The following is a 22,692-nucleotide window of genomic DNA, read 5'->3' on the forward strand; positions in this document are numbered from 1 at the left end:
CAAACGTTTGCTTTGAAAATACATATATTCAAAGATTTGCACACATTTTCACGACTTTTTCAAAAATAGCAGATCTACAAGCTCGCAGCGCGGCACTCGGTGCCACGCTGTGAAGACACAGAAAGACAGACAGACAGACAGACAGACAGACAGACAGACAGACAGACAGACAGACAGACAGATACAGAGATTTGGTACTGACAGGCACCCCATCACTAGCCCATAGGAGTCACTAGAGCAGCAACAGTGATCGCCCTCCCCACCCAGCTTCCTTCCCCGAGCGTGGCCAAATGTGTTTGTATAGATTGGTTCTCAAAGTGGGGTCCTTGGGGGGTACCAGGGGGTCCCCAGCTAAATGTGTTAATATATCGTCACTCACCATCATTTCACTTTATCCATATACTTTGGCTATTCAAAAATAGCAGATATAATACAAGCACAATCTTTTTTTTTTTAAATGTGTGCAAATCTTTGAATATATACTGTATAAGTATATATTTTTAAATTAACATTTTTTACTGAAACATTTGCTTCTGGGTGTCCCTGGAACAAAGTATTTTGAGATGGGGGGTCGGCGGTTAAATACATATCATTTTGGGGGTCCTTGACATGAAAAGGTTTGAGACACTGGTATAGATGCTCTGCAAAGCCAGATTGTTATATAAAATGCCTGCACCATCCGAGCACTCAGACTGTAATATTTGAAGCTGAATGAGGGAAAACCTAAACCACTTTCACAAGGCAGGCTGGTGTTCCTGTTTTGGGCAAGAATTCCTTTAAAAAAAATTGCAGATCTACAAGCTATTCTTGAACCTTTCTGAATAGATAATTATCAAGCCAATCATCGATGTGTCTCCAGCGTCCCTGATTATATAATGTTTCAGCCCACATGAGTGAATCCATTACAATGCCTTATTCAAACCCTTCTGGCTCACATCCTACTGTCTGATGAGAAAATTGGTAGCGGCTTCTCTTTGATCAGTATCTAGAGCTTTTGAAATTACATAAAGCATAAAAAAATAACTCATAATGGCTGCTGCACAAAGGGTGCTATAACATCTTAGCACTCTGTTCTGGAAAACCATTGAAATGTTAGATACACCATTACAGAGGAGATACATTTATTTTTTTCACCGCACAATGCTTAGTTTAAAAGGTGTTATGAGCAAAAAACCGTGTGTCATTACAAACAATTGCATGATCTGCAGCATCACAACTTGATACCAGCTCTAAAGGTGTGAAATACCCATTAAAATGGTATTCAGGTGCAACACAGTATGCATTCTCAAATCCCTGCAGATACTGTGTACACGCACGTATGCGCACACGCACACATGCACGCACGCACGCACGCACGCACACACACACACACACCGGTCGGGACACACCAATTCAGTGTCCTCCAAGACAAATTCTAGCTTGCTTTCTCTGTCGATGGTGTGGACTTTGAACTAATTTATACTTTATCATAATGAACGTGTCGCTCCCTCAGTCACTTTGAAAATGAGAGTAATTCTTCGGTGCACATCAAAGGATAAATGATGCTTTAAGGAGTCAAGGACCAAAGGAGAGCCAGGTTGTTTTAGCAGCCAGCTGACTCACCCTTAGGTGCCATAGTGGTGCTCTACTTTCTGTATAGGGAGAGCCCCTGTCCCGTCTGCCTCATCAGGGCACGCATAGTGACTATGCTGTCACACAACCTGCTGTATGTGTGTGAAACAAGGTTGTTTACTTGACGTTTGTTTAAAACAGTAGTATAATTACAGATCGGGACAACCAATGTACAGTACAACTCACAAAACTACTTGAGCACTATATAGTGCCAGTATAGTCCAGTCCAGTTCAGTTCAGTTCAGTTCAGTCCAGGCCTGGGGCTGAGCCTAATAATATTACATCTATGTACACAGACAGAGCCACATTGTTTAATTGACTGGTTCGAGCATTCTGCTCATTCTTTTTTTATTTAATTTGATGATGCTGATTCTTTCATCTGATTCCACACATCTCTGTCAAAACACCATACCTTTAGCAAGCTACATATACATATACCAATTATTTGAGATCAAGGTATTATTAACACACAAACACACTTTCAACTGCTGCAGTGGTTCTCAATGCTTTCAGGTCGTGACCCCCCCAAAAAAAATAAGTGGAACCCCGCTGACAAGCACCTGGAATTGTAGGAATGACATTTATTTGACTTGGTTCCACAGATAAATATTGTGCAACTACCCGATCCACAAGCCCTCAAAATGTCGCTGGCTCACAGAATATCAGTCACTTTTGAAAATGGGAGTGATTCTTCGGTGCACATCAAAGGATAAATGATGCTTTTTAAGGAGTCATGGACCAAATGAGAGCCAGGTTGTTTTAGCAGCCAGCTGACTCACCCTTAGGTGATAGTGGTGCTCTACTTTCTGTACAGGGAGAGCCCCTGTCCCGTCTGCCTCATCAGGTCACGCATAGTGAGAGTTTAACTGTTCTCACAATATGTAATACTTGACAATTTGGCCTATTTGGTATAAAAAATATATTAAAAGTCATTAAATTGTAACTTTAGAAATGTGTAGATACCCTCTGTATACCCTTATATACAGGGTATCTACTAAATGAATTATTCCCGACCCACACTTTGGGAACCACTGACCTACTGTACATAGCGACTCTATAAAAGCATGTACTTTGGAGACTCACTGTTTCCCTGGAATAGTGAATGGTCCAAATCTCTGCAGGTGTCCTACAGTGCAGCAGGCAGCAAACTGTGTCTTTCTTCACCATGCACATTTTGCCACAAGTTTTGGAGCAGGTGGTCTTCTAGCTCTGCTGGGGTTCTGCTGTCACATTTGGCATCAAGGATCCCCCTCCCCCAGCTGACAATGTCCCCCTCCTCCTGGCTATCAATATTCCCTTCCTCCCCAGTTATCAATATTCCCCTTCCCCCTAGCTAGACACTTTGATCATAGAGCCCCAACCAATGCCAGATCTTTGGGTCTGATGCCGATCCCGATGATTCCTGATATTGATATTGATATTGAAAAGCTGATCTTTATTTTATTCATCAACTTAAGCCTCACTAAAAAGAAAAATAGACAATGCACTGAGAGCTTGTAGAATGGCTATTTTGGAAGATTTTCCTATAATGACATGCTCAAAATAGAAAAAATAAATAAAACGAAAACGGCCGAGTGATACTGTATATCGGCCTCTGATTAACTGCAAACAGGCAGACCATTGAAAGTTATATCAAGGCACAGAATTAAATAAAATGTGCATGTCCTCAGTGTTCCTTTCCTTGTTTACAGTATACGTGTTTTGCATGCCATTTTTAGACTCAAATGTACATGGTTCTGCTGACTACAGTATAAATCCCCAGAGTAGCTATACCCCAATTGTGGTGGTTGACCATTAATGAAGCCATGCATAGGCATGAGCCCTAAAAAATGTTAAACCAAAGTGAAACATCACTTTAACAGTGTGGGCGGTCAGGATTATTTCTCCCCCCCCCCTGGGGATCACAGGGAGAGCTTGATTGGCCCAGATGTTTCCGGAGAAAAAAAGACACAAATGGTAATTATGCTTACACGTTTAGGCCTCCGGCAAAGAGACAAGCAAATACCTACTGTATAGCACTCACAGTCTCCTGACAGAGAGTCTGTACTTTCTTGGCTGAATCGAGTTACAGTCTCAATCTTTCTGTACCGATGTATTTTGCAATGAGCTATGAGTTGTTAGCTATCGCTATAGTCATCAGACAGCACCAATGCACAACCACACCCATATTGTTCAGAATGTTTAATGTCTTTGTTGGACATCACTGCAAACTGCTCATAACAGAAAGGAAATTAGTAGCTGCACCATAACTTGTGAGAATTGCCTATAACAGCCAATGGAAAACGACTTGGTTTCCCTATATACGACTTAAATGCTAATGCTGATATTTGCACTAGCCGATAAGCTCTCAGTGAAATATTAAACCTACTGTAGCTGTGCCCATTGTTGCATAGTACAATAGTTCCCCCCCCCCCCCCCCCCCCCCCCAGTACACGTGCACATACACCAACCCACATGCACCTCAGCTGTAGCAGCAGCAGCAGCTTATCTGCAGTGGTGGTAAATGTACTCAAATCTTTTACTTAAATAAAAATATCAATACTGCAATGTTGAAATACTCTGTTACAAGTAAAAGTCAATCCAGGAGCGCTCGTTTTTGGGCACAAGGTGGAGCAAGCGGTGCCTCCTTTGGGGAACTACTCAATAATTAGTCTTACAGGGTTACAGATTTAGGAATAGTTTTACTGAGGTTAGGGTTATATTTCACCAGGTTAACATTCACCTGGTTAGCATTCACCAGTTTAGGTTTAGGCATAGTTTTACTGAGGTTAGGGTTAGGATTAGGGTTAGGTTTAGGCATTGTTTTACTGAGGTTAGGGTTAGGTTTAGGCATAGTAGCATTCACCAGGTTAGCATTCACCAGTGTGGGACTAATGCAGTCAAATGCTCTACCACTGAGCAGCTCCCCAATGCCATCGGCTTCTTCCAGGGACTGCCTAAAGGTGAAGTAAAACAAGCGGTCCGGTCCCAATCTTACTGGTACCTCAAACAATATATACAGTATATATATAGCAGATATCTCACAGTGTTCTTTGTTTTATTTTAATGTGTTTTCTATTTTACAAACCAAACCCTGGTTGTAGTTAGAAACAGTCAAACACCCAAGAAATCATGAGGGCTTATATTGCGTGGTGTTTTGTTTTCTTGCATTTCGTCACTGTGCGACGATGTTTCAAATGTGTACGTTTTTTCGTAAAGTAAAGCATTGCTTCATCACACAAGACTGTCGCACAAAACTAGTGAAAATAGCAGATCTACACAACGCCTCGCAGTGCGAGGGCATTGTGTGCTTGTAGATCGGCTATTTCACCAGTTTAAATCGTTTTTAAAACAATAAATACAAAACAAACGTTTTTGGACATACTGTACAAGGTGTCAGACCGACAACGACGATTTCCTATTTGGTTTGAGGACATGGTGGTTTTCATGCTGACAGGCAGAGAGCAGGGCCTGTAGTCCAGGTGACGTGTCATTAGACAAGCTTCGTTAAAGCCCAGGAACATAGTATGGGACTAACTACTCATGTGGAACGTGGCAATGAATCAGGCAATGACACTGCACATCGTTGCTGTCGGGTGGAAACCTTGTATGTCCAAAACCGTTCGTTTGGTATTTATCATTTTAAAAATGATTTGATGTAGTGAAAATAGCTGATCTACAAGCACACAACGCCTCGCGATGCGAGGCGTTGTGTGCTTGTAGATCTGCTATTTTCACTAGTTTTGTGCGACAGTCTTGTGTGATGAAGCAGGGCTTTACCTTACGAAAAATGTAAAACGTACAAATTTGAAACTTGGAGATACAAGGTTTCTGCCCGACAGTGACGACATACACAGAGCAGAGCAGAGAGAGAGAGAGCGCTCCCGGTTCTTTGGTGCTAATGACGGTGAGACATTGGCTTATTTATAAACAGGAATATAGCTGCACCCCACCCCCCCCTTGCCTTGGTACATTTGCCTTTGTTTTTAGCTGCCGTTCGGTGCTGCCTTCCTCCCCTGCTGACCAGAGTACCACATTTGGTAATACAAAAATGTAGAAATATTCTGTTAACTTCAAATAAAAGTCTCGTATTCAAAATGTGCAAAAGTATTCACATTAAAATATACCTATTAAAGCACCAACACAAAGTAAAAGTACTAATTTGCAGAAGGTCCCATTTCACAAGTTTCCAAATGTATGAATGCTTTGAAAATAGCAGATATACAAGATCACAGTGCATCGCAAAGTGACACATATTGTGAGGTTGTGGATCGGCTGTTTTCAAATAGTCTAAGTATTTATAGGGCTGAAGTGGTTCATGCATGTTTTCTAGTAATAATCAAAAAGTAACCAGTAAGACTCCCTAATCGGGAGATAAGCAACCTTCACGTCGCATACACAAACTTTAGAAGGCAGTCAGCCAATAGGAGGGAATATGGGAAATGGGACAGATCCATGTTGATGACATGACTTTAGAGTGTGTACCGCGTTGCGTGATTTTAGGCCAAAACCTGTAGGAGCAGTGTCCAAAAATGTGTTTGAAAAAATCGGCCTGATGGTGGCGCTAAATGGGACAGATCCATGTTGATGACATGACTCTAGAGTAGACATACTGTGTAGTGTGTACCACTTTGTGTGATTTTAGGGCAAAATCTGTAGGAGGCGGAGCAGTGTCCAAAAATATGTTTAGCAAAAATCACCCTGATGGTGGCGCTAAATGGGACAGATCCATGTTGATGACATGACTCTAGATGTAGTGGAGTAGAAGTAAAAATATCTCTACTACTTACTAAATGTACATAGTTACTTTACACCACTGCTGCTGACATTCACTGTCGGAGACATGCCCTCTCAATCTGTGACATCACACACAGACATGCAGCTCTCCCCCTGGAAAATGGATTTATGAAAACAGATATGGTGATCGTGATGAGATGCTGTGAGACTCGCCATTGATACGGATCCACTTTCTGATTTAGAACTGTCAGAGCACGTAAGGTCAAAGCCGTCGGTGCATGAAAACTATAGAAAAATATACATGCTTACAGTCATAGCCGGTTCATTTAGCCAGTTTTCCATTCAATATTTACCAAGGAGCACTTCTGTGCTGCACATCCTGGTGATGTCATAGGCAGCAGTGGTGGTTCTTTGGATTGCATGCTGACTGTCCTGGGACAGACATGCTAGCAGGACTAGCATATGTGGGGTTTTTAAATTGAATGGTATTGCCCCTTTAAGTCCAGCTTATCCTCATGGCAACGTTGTGCTGACCTAATTTCTAAGGTTATCACCTACAGTATGAGCATATATGGATGAAATATGTCAAGGTTTTAAAATACCTCGCTTTTTAATTACATGTGAGGTGCTCATCTGCTTTTTAATATATGAGACAAAGGATACTAGTGATACAAACAAACAGACAAACAAACAAACAAACAAATCAGAAATCATTTTAGGACTGTTTGGGATACATCATTACATTTGTTCAGCAGAGTTAAAGCAATGAAAATGACCTTGACTTACTGTATTGTGTACTGTTAGTTTCATGGTAGACATGTTAAGCTCAAGGGGAACGTTTCCGAGCCACTGATTTTGACTGATCACGTGACCATTCCATGGGATCAAGCATGTTCCAAGCATGATGTTCTTATGGCTGCACTGACATCATTCTCTGCCTATGGCTTTAAAATGTATTATAAATGGCCCGCCAGCACCGTCAAACAAGAATATTTTCCCAGAGTATAATTTGTCAGGATTATACTGTCTCATTCTGAAGGGGTCAAAGAAAGGCTATTATATAGTATTTTTTACCCTACACGTCTGGTTACATTTGGTAAAAATGTGTGTTTTGTTCAGAGCACACACACCTGAAAGTAGATTATGTCAGGAGATAGAGTCGGCCCTTGAGTGGTTTCATATTTTCTAATGTGGCCCCCTTTGAAAAAGGTTTGGACACCCCTGCCCTACTTGATCCTACTACAGCGTCACACAAAAGTATCAAAAATAGCAGATCTACAAGCTATCAGCTATTTATGCTATTTTTGAATTCCCTGATATGATTTGACCAGTGAAAGAACACCCGGTACAGTCAGTACCTGGGGGGACTTGTTTCAATCGTGGTCCTAAGTATTAAACTCATCAACATAACATGAACGAATTAAAACAATAATACATGTCATCAACTAATACAAAACACAATGGAGGACGAATAGATTCCATTCCATGAATGTCAAGGAGGAAAGTGTCTGATGAAAAGGCTTTTAACGTAAATGTCAAGTTGACAATTTATGGCGGGATGAATTCAAAGTGTGTTGTTTTCCCATTGCTTGTGTGATAATGGGGTTGGTTACTCCATGACACAGACCGAGATGACCTTGTCTGAAGGTTGTCTGCTATTCGTGGACCAGGGGACTGTGACTTTGAACACACTGTCGAGGGGTCATTAACCTTTTCTCTCATGTTCGCTACCTCTTGTTCTTTTATCTCGTCCTTTTTAATATTCAACAGTTTCTTCCACCTACGTATCTATCTACAGTATGCTTTGTGGCTCGCTATCTCTTGTTTTGCTTTTAATCATCCTTTCTTTTCTTTTTCCAACTGATCCCATTTGGTCTCCCTCTGGCCTTTTCAACACCTTCCTTCCTATACCACTCTAACCCTATTCTACCCCCCCCCCCCTTTTTTCCTTACCCTGCCATCCTGATTACACCTTTCCCTCTCCAGCTGGGTTTGTGAAGTCGCCAATGTCCGAGGTTAAGCTCACGGGGGACACCTTTGAGCTGTACTGCGACGTGGTCGGCAACCCCACGCCGGAGATCCAGTGGTGGTACGCCGAGATCAACCGGGCCGACTCCTTCAAGCAGCTGTGGGACGGCGCCCGCAAGAGGCGGGTGTCCATCAACACGGCGTACGGCACCAACGGGGTCAGCGTGCTGGGAATCACGCGGCTCACGCTGGAGGACTCGGGGACGTACGAGTGCCGCGCCAGCAACAACCCTCTGCGCAACGACCTCCGGCAAAACCCCGCCATCACATGGATCCGCGCCCAGGCCACCATTTCGGTGCTACAGAGTGAGTGGTCTGTGTCCCCGTAGGTCTACAGTGTGTCCTGTAGGTCTGTGATATCCCGTAGTATAGGTGGTGAACGAACCAATGAAACCCAGGCACGTGTACACATAGACATCAAAGGGGGCTTGAGCCCCTGCCCTTTTATCCATCTGTAAAAAGTGCCCTCTCCAGAACATGAAGGCAGTTTTTACTATGGTGAAAGAAATGCAAATGCCCTCTGTCCTTGCCATAGCTGAAGGCAGCATTCAAAAGAATTGCCTTCTCCAAACTCTCCTGAACTTGATAGCAGCATCTTATGTTGACAATAATTGCCCTCTCTGTGTAGAAATCCATGCCATTACGCCACATACCGTTATCCCGTTTTGACTTGATTATGCTTAGTTCAGTGTGGTATCAAGCAATGAAAACAGCCGACCTCCAAGCTCACAACGCGTCGCAGCGCGACACGTTGTGAGCTTGGAAGTCTGCTATTTTCAATATTTCACCAAAAGGCCCTTTTAGAAATGTCAGCCCCTGCCTCTCTAACATTCTCTGCACGTCCCTGATGAAACCTCCATAACACCTCCACAGTACACCTGCCCCCAACCACATTATGCCGTAAAACCCCAACCCACATCCAGAGCCTACTTCAACAAACAGCAGCCCACTGGCCAGACCTAAAGAAGTAGTCCACCCCCAAAATGACTTACTTTCTATCAATTACACAGCTAATGAAGCCTTGAATTCATGGAGATTTGTCTGTTTTGGTCGAATTCCTGAGCCAATAATTGGATGACCGGTGGAGACTCCATTGAGTCTCCACCGGTCATCAACAATTAATTATTTGTTCATTATGAGATATTTCCTTAATATGTTTTATGGTAATTTGATTTCTGCCAATACAATCAAACAAAAATATATCCGGTAGCAAACACTTGTGACTGAGAGCAAATGTTTGAAAAACAAAACAAAAATGTTAACATTGTCAAACAAATGACAATTGCAATATGTTTATTTTTATTTTTTAGATTTATAGTTACGTATAGGGGTTCCTAGCTTGAAAGGTATAGCCTACCTATTGGGGTTCCCATTCTAAATGGGTTAATGTACACTGTCAAGACTGATGATAGTGCTATCAAACAAGTCTATGAAGCTATCTTTGAAATCGATGAAAAAAGCTTAATCTGCAAAACAATTTTAGACAACAATACTGTATGTAGTGGGGGACCCTGAAAAATTGGCCTGACAAATTTGCAAAACATGGCTTAATGTTCATTTTAATGGGTTTGTCAAATTATCTAGAAATTTGGCAGGTCAATGACAGTTTGTCCAAACATCACCAAACTGTGTGGATAGGTTTCGTTGAGCTGTTGAAACCGTTTTTGTTCTACCACTAGCAGAACTTTAAGGAAGTGCCGTTCTACAGAATTCTGGTGTTTCAAATCCAATTCTTAAGCGATGATCTTATCTTATTATAAATAGAAAAATACATCTTATCTGTGTTGTTTTGAAGTGTGCAGTTGCCCAATTTCCATATAAAACCTTACTTACTTTATAAGACCATCGCTTCAGAATTGGATTTTAAATGGCAGAACAACACTTCTGATAGTGGAAGACTATTAGGTACAGTTTGGGTTTCCAGGCTAGGCCTGGCAAGGATTTAGCCATAAATGAATGAGTCTCTGTCGAACTAGAATCATAAAACATTGTTAGTTATCTTCAATACAGGTGTCAAAAACGGTTCATGGTCCCCCAAATTGCGACTATATTCTAATGAAACGTTTTCTTATATATATTTTTTTTACAAAACCTTTTTCTTTGCTCTCAACGGTTTGTTACTTTGTTTTATTTTATTGGCAGAAATCTAATCTAATTCCCTTACTGCTATGTATACTTGGCCCTTTTCCCAGGGTATTTCATACACAGTGATGCCTTTTGTATTTTTATTTTTTGGCTAGATTCCCAAATTGTCGCCACTGAATCCAGTCAAGTCCCTGCCTCTCCCACAATCCCTTGGGCGCCTTGTTATAGATGACCACAAACCCAGTCTCTGTCTGCATTCCCTATGTCCTGCTACGCCAAACTGTCGCATCCTACGTGTGCTCTATCCTGGCTGTTCTGTTCTGACTCTGCCTTGTCCTTTGAACAATTATCTGAGCACTCTTTCTCTGTGTCTTAATTTCATCCATTTCTTCTTATTCCTGGATGTACAGTATCTGTTGTTGTTTTGTTGTTGTCGTTTTTTCTGCGTCCACATGTTGTGTCCCTTTGTTACGTGGATTGTTTATTTACTTCAAAGCCCTGTTTGTCCACGGGCTAGCAGTGCTTTGAAGTAGTGCAGTGTTTTTATTTTATTTATGGCTTATCATCCTGGGCGAGGTGTAGCGATGGCATTGTACGAAGACACAAGGAGGGAGCTGTTCATGTGTAAAGAGTGATTTCACCTCTTGCCCGATACCAGCAAACATTGTTTGTTGGTTATAATTTGTGTGGTGTAAAATGGATCAAATCCGATAAAGGAAAAGACCACGTAAGAGTATTTCCTCTGTCAGATAAGAGAAGAGGTTTCCATTTCCAATAATAATGGGCCTCCAGACTCCTCTCTACACACTGTAACCTTGTTCCTTCTCCTTCTTCTCCATCAAACGTGTGACTGTGAATCAGTAATGACATTATATTCCCCCCTGCCAAATGCATTCAAACATTCAAACATGCTGAATGTCAGTGTGGACCCGTCTAATCTGCGCACGCTTCAGTGCCTTATGCCTATTGGAGCTAAGGGAGTTGTGGAATGTTGTTAGTCACAGTGAAGCGCACTGAGAAGCTTATAGAGGAGAGCGTGCTCCTTGCTGGCTTCTCTGCGTATTAAGCCTAATTTATACTTTATTATACGTCCATGTCGCGGACCAAAATAACAGTTATTGCAACACGTTTATTTTTTACTTGCAATTATAGCCCAGTCAATCTGAGGTTTGACCCAAAAGAAATTGCAATAGTAATGGTTCAAGGTTTTTTATGATCCTTAGTGTCATCCAAAACACATGTTAAAAATCTTCCAAAATATTCTTAGTGGATCAAGGTAAATTCAGGGGGTTCCAGTTTGGGTCCCCTCACTTACTATACAGGAAAGAAAAGACCTAAAAAAATCTTCTTTAAGTAGCATGTGAGGGGTCTAACTATGGGTTTTTCATGATTCTGAATCCATTGCAAGCATTTGTTTTGCACGAAAAACATTCCTCGGGCTAAAAATGGACCCCACAAAAGTGTGAAAAGTGATGACTCATCACTAAACCATCACTATACCATAGTGTTGTGGGTCCGTTTCGCTGGCCTTACACCTGCAGACTTTCAAATGATTTCACGGTCACAGTCAAGTCGTAATAATATCAAGCAAGACGAGGCGCACTCCCGTCGTTACTCAATCATTAAGTACAAGGTGGTAGTTTGATCCGATTTTTACCCCGACACGAGACTCAAATTCTGTTCCGAGAATATCAAAGAGGTTTGATAAGTCGCAAGTCAAATCTTCAGAAGCATCTCACATCTAAAGTGAAAATCTTTGAAAAAACATTATAAAGTCTTTGAAAAGTATTTTTAAAATCTTATATTGTGACAGGGCAGTCTTTTAAAAATATTTCCAAAATCATGTCAAAGTCTTGCAGTGTACGGGAGGCTTTACAGTAACTCACACAGTCTGTTTATAACACCAAGTATTTACTGTAAGTCAAATCAGCTGGTGAAGCACTGCAATTTTTGAGATAGCTTAAAATGGAAACATCTGAATCTGCAAACCTATAACTCACTGAACGTATTATGTCATTACTGAGACTTAGCATTCTTACATACATGTAGTATGTTGTAGGTTATTGCATGTGTATAACAAGCTATATATGATGGCCCCGCTGATGTGAATGTATAGTTTGTAGCTGCTGTAAGCACTCAAATGTTGTCTTGTTTTAGCCTTCTAAATGTTGCTCTTTTTATTTTTGTAACTGTGTATAGACATGCTCTGCTGTAGCTCATTATGAGATTATACTTTCCCACACACTGTAAACGCAACATTTATCGTGTTTGTTTGTTTGTTTGTTTGTTTGTTTTAACTGAATTCAAATTTTTCTCTCAAACTACCACAGACCTTGCATGAACTGCTTATGTTTCACACTTTCATGTGTATGCCTAACCTATTACGCAGATCTCTGTGGTCTTGAGAGCACATGGCAAGGCTCCAAAAGCTACAGTATTATGTGGATTGAATTGGCTCAACCTCATGCCCGTGCGGCCAAACATCCTATCTGTGTCAGTGAGACATACAAAACAGTAAAGTCAGTGTGTGTGTGTGTGTGTGTGTGTGTGTGTGTGTGTGTGTGTGTGTGTGTGTGTGTGTGTGTGTGTGTGTGTGTGTGTGTGTGTGTGTGTGTGTGTGTGTGTGTGTGTGTGTGCGTGCGTGCATGCATGCGTGTAAATGGTCAGGGTCGTTTTGCTTGTGTTTGTACACTCTCTGGAGTTGAACTACCACACAGGGTTTTACAGTGCAGCAATTACTGGCACAGCCATCTCAACGTACACATTCAGGTCACACCGGAATGAACTACAATGTAATGATAAGCTGCTTGCAGTGTCTAATACAATGACTTATCACTCTCCTAAATACGGAGTTAGCCAAGCGGGTTGCTGTGTGTGTGTGTGTGAGTGTGTGTGTGTGTGTGTGTGTGTGTGTGTGTGTATGTGTGTGTGTGTGTGTGCGTGTGTGCGTGTGTGTGTGTGTGTGTGTGTGTGTGTGTGTGTGTGTGTGTGTGTGTGTGTGTGTGTGTGTGTGTGTGTGTGTGTGTGAGAGAGAGAGAGAGAGAGAGAGAAAGAGAGAGAGAGTGTGCGTGAGTGTGTGTGGGTGCGTGGGTGTGTGCGTGTGCGTAGACTATCTTATCTCATTGATTTCTCCCCTGAGCAGGTGTCCTCCATACAACCTTCAGTGGGAGGGGGAAAAAATTGCCTGTGGACTGCCGTGACTTCTTTGCCTGACGTTAATTTATGTAGCTAATATTTCTCGTGTGTGTAGCCGTCGTGTTGTTATGATACTATTAATAGAATGTGTCGTTCTGCTGCGCGGGTGGTGGTAGAGTGTGTGCTTGCGTGTGTGTGTGTGTGTGGGTGCAGGGGGGTGGGGGGTGCCCTCTGGCTACTGGGCATACAAAACTGCAGAAGGAGGTGCTATGAATGCTAATAGAAGTCACTTGCCCGTCCCAGTAGCCTTTCTCCCTACATGCCCCCCCCCCCCCCCCCCCCCCCCCCAGTCTCTGCATTTACTAGCGGGCTGTCAGTGCAGGCAGCCAATAGCAATGCCTGATTTATATACTTGGATTGCGTGCCGGTGGTGGTGGTGTCGTGCGCCGGGACATGGCAGATCTACAAGGTCACGGCGTACGGTGGAGCGGGTGCTTTGTGAGCTTGTAGATCTCCTATCTTTTATGTGCACGACGACACATCTAGGCATGAATCACTCATAAGATTATCATGCCCCTCCTCTCGGGGGGTTGCATGGTTGCCATGGATGGCCTGCCCTGTAGCGGGAGGAGGAGTAGGAGGAGCAGTAGTGGTGAGGTGGGGGGAGGAGGAGTAGGAGGAGCAGTAGTAGTGAGGTGGGGGGAGGGCCGAAGGAATTGCCTTCCTCCTCACTTTTCACAACACGTGCACACACAGACATCAAAGGGGGCTTGAGCCCCTGCCCTTTTATCCATCTGTAAAAAGTGCCCTCTCCAGACCATGAATGCAGTTTTTACTATGGTGAAAGAAATGCAAATGCTCCTCTTTCCATGCCATACCTGAAGGCGGCATTCAAGAGAATTGCCTTGTCCAAACGCTCCTGATCTTGAATGCAGCATCTTATGTTGAAATAATTGCCCTCTCTGTGTAGAGATCCATGCCTTTACGCCACATGTCCAGTATTCACTTGATTATACTTAGTTTTCTCCACCAGCCGAAGGCAGGGGGAGAGTATGTTTTCGCCCCTGTCCGTCCGTCCGTCCGTGCGTGCGTCCGTCCTCCAAGTTTGTTATCAGCTAATCTCCGGCCCCGTTGGCCCGGTCGCTGCCAAAATGAGCACACACACTCCCTGGATGCCAATTCAGAACCTCTGCCCCACATTTTTCAAATGGCCCTGTTCTAGCTCCACCATGAGGCCGATGTTTGCAAAACACATTTCTGTACACTACTCCTACAGATTTTGTCCAAAAATCACGCAAATCGGTAGACAGTATCTCTACAGTCATGTGATCGACACGGATCTGTCTGATTGTCCATATTCCATCCTGATTGGTTGATATTGGCTTTCAAAGTTTGTAAGATTGGTCCATTTTGGACAAAATGCCTCAAATCACAAACGCAGAGTGCAATTAACATGAAATCGCACTCACACGTTCCCACTAGGCCGAGGAAGAAATGCAACTTCACATTTTTTAAATCAGCCTCATGGTGGCGCTATAACAGGCCGATTCGTGGTTTTACCTATAACTCCACTGATCAGTTTCAAACTTTGTAAGCGCACTCCCTGGATGCCAATTCAGAACCTCGGCCCCACATTTTTCACATGGGCCTGTTCTAGCACCACCAGGAGGCCAATTTGTGCAAAACTACCTTTTGGCCAGTACTCCTACAGATTTTGTCCAAAAATCACGCAAATCGGTAGACAGTATCTCTACAGTCATGTTATCGACGTGGATCTGTCTGATTGTCCATATTCCATCCTGATTGGCTGAGATTGGCTTTCAAAGTTTGTAAGATTGGTCCATTTTGGACAAAATGCCTCAAATCACAAACGCAGAGTGCAATTAACATGAAATCGCGCACACACGTTCCCACTAGACCGAGGAAGAAATGCCACTTCAAATTTTTGAAATCAGCCTCATGGTGGCGCTATAACAGGCCAATTTGTGGTTTTACCTATAACTCCACCGATCAGTTTCAAACTTTGTAAGCGCACTCCCTATAGGCCAAGGAAAAACCCTTTCCTTGCATTTTTCACATCAGCCTTTTATAGCGCCACCAGGAGGCCGACTTATGTAAGACACATTTGTGGATATTACTCCTTCAGATTTTACCCACAAATCAGTACACAGTATCTCTACAGTCATATGATCAAGACGGATCTGTCCCATATTAAATATTCCATCCTGAATGGCTAAGATTGGCCTACAAACTTTGCAGGATTGATCCGTTTCGAACAAAAGGCCTAAAATCAAACACAGCGTACAATTGTATTGAAATTGTGCACGCACATTCGCAAAAGGCCAAGGAAGAAATTACACTACAAAATGTTCAAATCAGCCTCATGGTGGCGCCATGAAAGGTCTAAGTTTGGTGAAGAACACATGCCACCCTTTTTACATTGGCGTATTATAGCACCACCAGGACGCGTGGCCTGGTGGAGACCTGTGCTTGCAAGAGCACTTCTTCTAGTTTAATGTGGTTTCAAGTACCGAAAATAGCCGACCTCCAAGCTCACAACGCGTCACAACGTGACGTCTTGTGAGCTTGGAGGTCTGCTATTTTCGATATTTCCACCAAAAGGCCCTTTTAGAAATTTCAGCCCCTGCCTCTCTAACATTCTCTGCACGTCCCTGGAGTGGAGGGTCGCCTCACCCTCTGATGACATCTCCGGACTCCCTTCAATGTCCCTGAGAAAGGGAGCCTGACATTGTTTTGTTGAATGGCACAATAATTAAATGAGCCATATCTGACCTTTTAATAGCACAGAAATGTAACATTAAATTTAACATGTAGATGTGTCAATGACCCACTGTACAGTATGTCTATTACAGTGTGTGGCTTATTGTCGCATCGTTAGTTAACAAGTATATACAGTAGGTTAATATTTTAATTAAACTAAAGTGTTTGCAGTTATCGCTGGTCTTTATTATTAGTGTACTGACTCTGGCTGGTCAATTCACTCATCCACCTCCTATGTTGACTCTTACTAAAGACAGATGACTTTGAAGGCAATATAAATTTGGGGGTGGAGTGTGGATGATGGTTATGGAGTTAATGTCTTGAATATAATTATGTCTTGAATAGAATCCCACTACAGTGTGCTTAGCAACACAATGAGCCTTACACTGTAGTACTCAGTGTCTAGTGCTTAGAATGGGGGAGGGGGATCACAGAAATGCAACTATAAATCAAGTAAAAGGTTCAGCAGTAAAGGCAGATCAGAAAGCAATTATTCAAAAGATTACAACTTGGTATTTCCATTCCAGTGATTCCCTGTGCTTGTTATTTCGTCTCTGTCGGGTAGAAACCTCATATGTCCAAAAATTATGCTTTCCAGGACAAAAATGCAAAAGGTAGCAGATCTACAAGCTCAAATGCCCCCGCTTCACAACGTGCATCGAGCTTGCAGATCTGCTACTACACAGAGATACTATAAGAGGTTTCTGACCGACAGCAACGATTCATACTGTATGTGTCCTCAGGGGTGTCGCACAAAATTCTGGGCCCTGGGTATACAAGGATTCACTGCGGGGCCCCTGTGCTTTAACTATTGAAAAATAGCAGATATACAAGCTCACAGCGCGGCACCGAGTGCCGCGCTGCGAGCTTGTAGAGCTTGTAGAGCTTGTAAATCTTTGAATATTTCAAATCCTTCTGAGGTTTTTTGAAAAACCTATGTTTCTATGTCAGTGGAGCTCAAACCTTTTCATGTGAGGGACCCCCAAAATAGTATGTATTTGGCCACGGAACCCCATCTCAAAATATTGAGTTCCAGGGACCCCCCAGAAGCAAAATTTGAGTTACAAATGTTCGCTTAAAAAAATACATATATTCAAAGATTTGCACACATTTTCACGGCTTTTCAAAAATAGCAGATCTACAAGCTCGCAGCGCGGCACTCGGTGCCGCGCTGTGAGCTTGTGTATCTGCTATTTTTCAATAGGTAAAGTATAAAATAATTAAGGCCCCTCCACCACCTTGGGCCCTAGTAACTCAGTCCCACTTTCCTACCCCTTGTGACGCCCCTGTGTGTCCTCCGTCCATCAGTCGTTCTAACACACAGACCCCACAGTACCACGGCACGCTGCTGCTATTCATGCAGTCACTGTTAGCCCAGCCTCCAGTTGTGCGATAAGGGCTGACTGTCTCTGTCTTCCAGAACCAAAGATCAATGCCACTGATCAGATCTTGCTGCCGCTGGACACGCCCGGGCCCATCACCCTGCAGTGTAACCTGACTAACGCGCACAACGCCCACCGCGAGAGCCTGTGGATGAAGAACGGACGGGAGATCGTCAACACGCGGACAGAGCTCAACAACACATCATACAGGTAGTAGAAATACCAGCATATACCGTATGTCAGTGGTCCTCAAAGGGGTCCTTGAGGGGGAGGTTCCAGGGGGTCCCCCAGCTAAATCATTGTAACCACGTTATCAATGTGTACAGTATGTTGGCTGTTCAAAAATAGCAGATCTAGAAGCTCACAGCGAGTCACAAAATTGTTTGGAAAAATATTGTTTGGAAAGTTTTGAATAATTTCCGTGTTCCACAGGTCAAATACCGTATATATACTGTCCTTGACATGAAAACTTTTGAGAACCACTGACTGTCTGAACACCCGAACTAATGCTCATGATAATAAGGTTAAAAACAAATCATACTCTGTATGTGTCTCAGAGGAGGGCTGTGGACAGTTCGGAAACCCGCCTACCAGTGACATCATCATTAGACAGAGTTTTTATTTTACTCACAGAGTGAGTAAACATAAATGATACCATATTAAATGGGTAAAGTCATCCTTTAAGTGGTAAATCAAACAAATTAAAACAAAGATATGTGTCGATTTGAAACATCACATTCAGTCGATAAATCTAAAAAGTGATATAATATTCACTATAAGAACATAATCTATAGATGCAGCCCTAATGTACGTGAGTGTTGACTGGCAAAGAGAGGGTCCAACTTAATCAATGCCACAGTATTGATGTAAAGTTGCCCATAAGCATTACTCACACAGAAAGTGTGAAAATTATATCATCACTGTTGTACGGACGACAAATGATTGAGCTTGAACCACACATTTAACTGGTGGTGGCAGCCTGGAGTCCCACAGTAGCTAGCTGTTACTTCCTGCTGTCACAAAGCATAGCCATCGCAGAGAGCAAGCTGCTGTCACCCTTAAATAGTTCTTAAACATTTTCTTGGCAAGGACCCCAGATTAATATTTATTTGTCCGCAGACCCAATGTTTTATGCCAGAGCCCCCACTCCTCCAATAGACGGGTTTCTGGTCCACGTTACACTGATAAAACTAGATGCGCACGCAGGGTCCGTACCAAAATTAGCCAATGAAACCAGCGCTCCTCAAAACAACAGGTTTGGGGATTGGACGGAATTGATTACTTGATACAGTCAGCTGTGCATTTAGTCTCAATGTTTGTAAACAAGAAACCCGTCTATACAAGATTTGTGTTGTTAAAATGGTTCATAAATATTCAAAAATTAGCTTAAAAAATCACACTTGTGTGAACTGAGTGGTGGAGGCTGCATGTGTGCATGTGTGTGTGTGTGTGTGTGTGTGTGTGTGTGTGTGTGTGTGTGTGTGTGTGTGTGAGAGTGAGTGTGTGTGAGAGTGAGTGTGCCTGGCCTGAACAACAGCGCCCCTCCCTTAACATGTGTGTGTGTGTGTGGTCAAGAGAGGTATTGCAGGCTACATACAGACATGCATACATACATACATAGATACACGGATACCTACACACACAGCTCCGTATAGGAGTGGTGTGACCAGACTGACCACCGCTCAAAAAATAAAATAAAATAGATGATAGACACAGTATCATAGATGCTTCCCAGCCAGATAAAACCAACTTGGTCTCTTTCTTGTCACCTTTCATCAGTAACGTACTGGGACTCCAGCTTCTCTACCCACGATGACCTTTCCTATCGAAATATACCAACAGACTAACAACATCTGATGGGCCCATCATGCTGTAGTCAGGCACAGTTGTAGTGCAAATCACTAATGTTAACAGAGCTCAATAGACCAGTCATATACAGTATTAACATACTTTGTAAATAATATAGACAATTTTCCTCTGCCATGCCTCTGTTTACACTCGGATGCCGATGGGAATACACTTGCCTTTTTTACTGTTTTAAATTACGGTGTATTAAGATTCAAAAACATTCATTGACATTGACATTCATTGGTGTTTTGTCTGTCCCACACTGTATTCAAAGCACAACCTGGGAGGATAATGCGGCAAAACAATGACCCAAAATAATGTACAGTAAAATGTTCATACTTTGTGGAATTGATGGAAAATCTTGAAAGGCTCATAAACATACCAATAGCTCCGCAGCAACAACGTTTGGTTGTCTGCTAACCTACAAACATTTCTGAAGGCAAGTGTTGAACCGAGCAATGTATTCATCATTCTTGTTATAATGGACTGATGACAGAGGCAGAGACATGGAGAGACTGCAGGCTCTGCACCTTTGTAGTCAGACAAGGACCACGGCTGCACACCTACTTTTCCCACTTGCTCCAGGGAAGGATAGAGTTGTGTTATCTCAGTATTGTTAAACCATTTAACCCTCTAGTTTTAGTGAAATGGACTCAAGTTACAACTTTTTCCCCCCACCTACACAAAATCTCTTCACCAAAACAAGCATCTACACGCTCAAAACGTGCTACTATGTAACTTTAGTGGTCAGGTTCTGATAACAAATAGACAGGAGACAGGAATCATTCTTAGCTTGTCAATAATAAGTTGTATTAGTACAGGCCTGCATGAGCTATTAAAAGGGTTATATCCAACATTAGTCATAGAGGCTCCATAATCTTCTCCTTCCTACACACCTTGTATCCATTACAGAAGAGAACACAGATAGATCCTCACACTTGCTACAGCTACTGTACTGTACAGTCTGGTATGTCACCATAGACCTTTTAGATTGATTTACTCCTCCCTAAGTCAAATAAGCATTCCATGAAATTAACTGGACAAGGGGCATCCTATACTAAACATGGTCTCATGAACATCTGTTCCTGGTCTTTATTGATTTAATGTTTTATTTCAAAGAAGTGGAAAAAAATTATAATATAGATCATAATATACATAGAGAGGAACAGAGTCCTTAACATATACTGTATACCGGTAGTATATAATAAACATATCAACAAACGTATAAATTATCTATCATACGGCTATGTTAATTCTGTAGTCATTATTGCACTATATCAGATTCATTCACACAGTGTTTTTCAATGGCTAAACTACCTACAGTATTTACAAGAAAATGTATACTTTGTGTTTGGTTTCAGAATCAATAAACCAAGGGCTGATGACGCCGGGGAGTACATGTGTGTTTACACATTTGACATGGCACCCAATGCAAACGCCACCATTGAAATAAAAGGTAAGATTCCTCTCTGCCACAGTGTGGGGGAATTTATTTATTTGTTTTATTTTTCTTATTTTCTCATAACCCCTTGGTATCCACACACACATTACTTGTATGCATTTCACGGGAGAGGTCAGAGTGCAATGCCCTTTACACACGGTAGAACACTGTATCTTGCTCAAGGGCATTTGGCAGTGTGTACGTGGGTGCAGTACCATAGCTGCAGCTGCATAAACAAAGTCTTAGCAGGGAATTGTTGGCTGCAAACTTATCTGAGTTTAACATCATTTATGTTTTTCTTCACATTTATAAATAAAATGTAAAAGCTGTGTTAATCTTATTAGGAATAGGATCCCCCCCTCTTTTTCATAAAGTGGAAAATACATATTTTCCATAGACTGTATGTATTTTCCAGCTACAAATATACAGTATTTGTTGCTGTATTGGACAGTGAAAAAGCTACAATAACAACAAAACGTTGTTGTCGATAGCTAGATCTTCCTGCAGAAACACAGCTCGCAATAAGAATACGTACTGCACTGTACACCCTCATGTCAACTTAAGCCTTGATTTAAACTTTGCCATAGGATTGTGTGGCGTGAAATTCCAAAAGCTCATAAGGCATCATATTGCAATGATACTATTTTCACTACAAATCGGGACACCAGGCCAATGTTGACTGAACCAAGGGTTAATTTGACAGTCTACTCTAAAAGGTCTATTAGGCAGGCAATTGTTTTTGGTAATATTGTTATAATTCTTACGTATTTCATGTCAACTGAATGTGGCATTCTATAAAGAGAAAGACAGGTGGCTAAATGTGTCCTATGAAAGCTAACATCATCCTCCAGCGATGTGGAGGGAGTCCTGGCTGTCACAGAGTGTTTGGGACCGCCCAGCGGTGACGACAGGGAGCAATCCGGAGCCTGTTGTCACTCTAGGCTTTCAGGCTTAGAGAGGACAGGCTAATAAAGAGACAGCCACTGCACACACGACTTCACGAAAATACACAAGTATGATGCAAGATCCTGCTGCCAGTAACTTCATAGACACATATTTCTACATTTATGACAAACAGACAAACATAAGAACGTAAAAGAAATAAAAAAACGGAAACAAAAAACACACTGGATTTTGAGGTACAGGAAAAAGGATGCAACCAATAATTACAAGAGATTTGGTCCCATTATCTAGGCATTCTAACCATTCCCCAATCATCTTATTTCACATCATCTTGACTGTAATTATTGGTTGTACAGTGTGTGTGTGCTTTCATTTATGATGTGTTAAAGATGCTAACTGTGCCGCTTTGGTTTCATTCAAGCTGACAGCTCAGGCGTCGTCTTGAATAAGGAATCTTCTCTAGCGAGTAAGGGCAAGTGAAACCCTGTTCAAGAGAAGCTTGCCTGTGCCTAGCGCTTAAGCCAATTTGCCTTTGCATGGCCGCGGTGCATACTGAGCATGCCCTGCCTCTTATTTCATGGCTGTCTGATTGCGTAACATGGGTGATGACCGTGTGTTCTGCTTTAGCTTGAGTGAAGACGGAGATCATCTCTATTCAAACAGGGTCATGGGGCCTTCTGCAGGCCTGCGGCCGCGCCAAGCTTGCTCTTTGGTGCTCCCTGGATTTAATTTATTTAATTTCCTTTTTTGTGTCCCTTTCTT

The 22,692-nt window shown here is 42.3% G+C and overlaps 1 protein-coding gene across 1 annotated transcript in view; it reads left to right on the plus strand.

Moving 5' to 3' along the window:
* LOC308288971 (neuroplastin-like) overlaps positions 1-22,692 on the plus strand; it is a gene marked incomplete at both ends in the record, with an annotated part of 52,859 nt that overhangs the window by 20,071 nt on the left and 10,096 nt on the right. The window contains 3 exons of the mRNA XM_080730455.1: positions 8,314-8,661; positions 17,777-17,948; positions 20,948-21,042. Of these exons, the coding sequence (XP_080586581.1) occupies positions 8,314-8,661; positions 17,777-17,948; positions 20,948-21,042 (615 nt within the window). The remainder of the gene's footprint in view (positions 1-8,313; positions 8,662-17,776; positions 17,949-20,947; positions 21,043-22,692) is intronic.

Source organism: Nannobrachium achirus (assembly GCF_963921795.1).
Source record: "Nannobrachium achirus genome assembly, chromosome: 7".
Lineage (NCBI taxonomy): Eukaryota > Metazoa > Chordata > Actinopteri > Myctophiformes > Myctophidae > Nannobrachium > Nannobrachium achirus.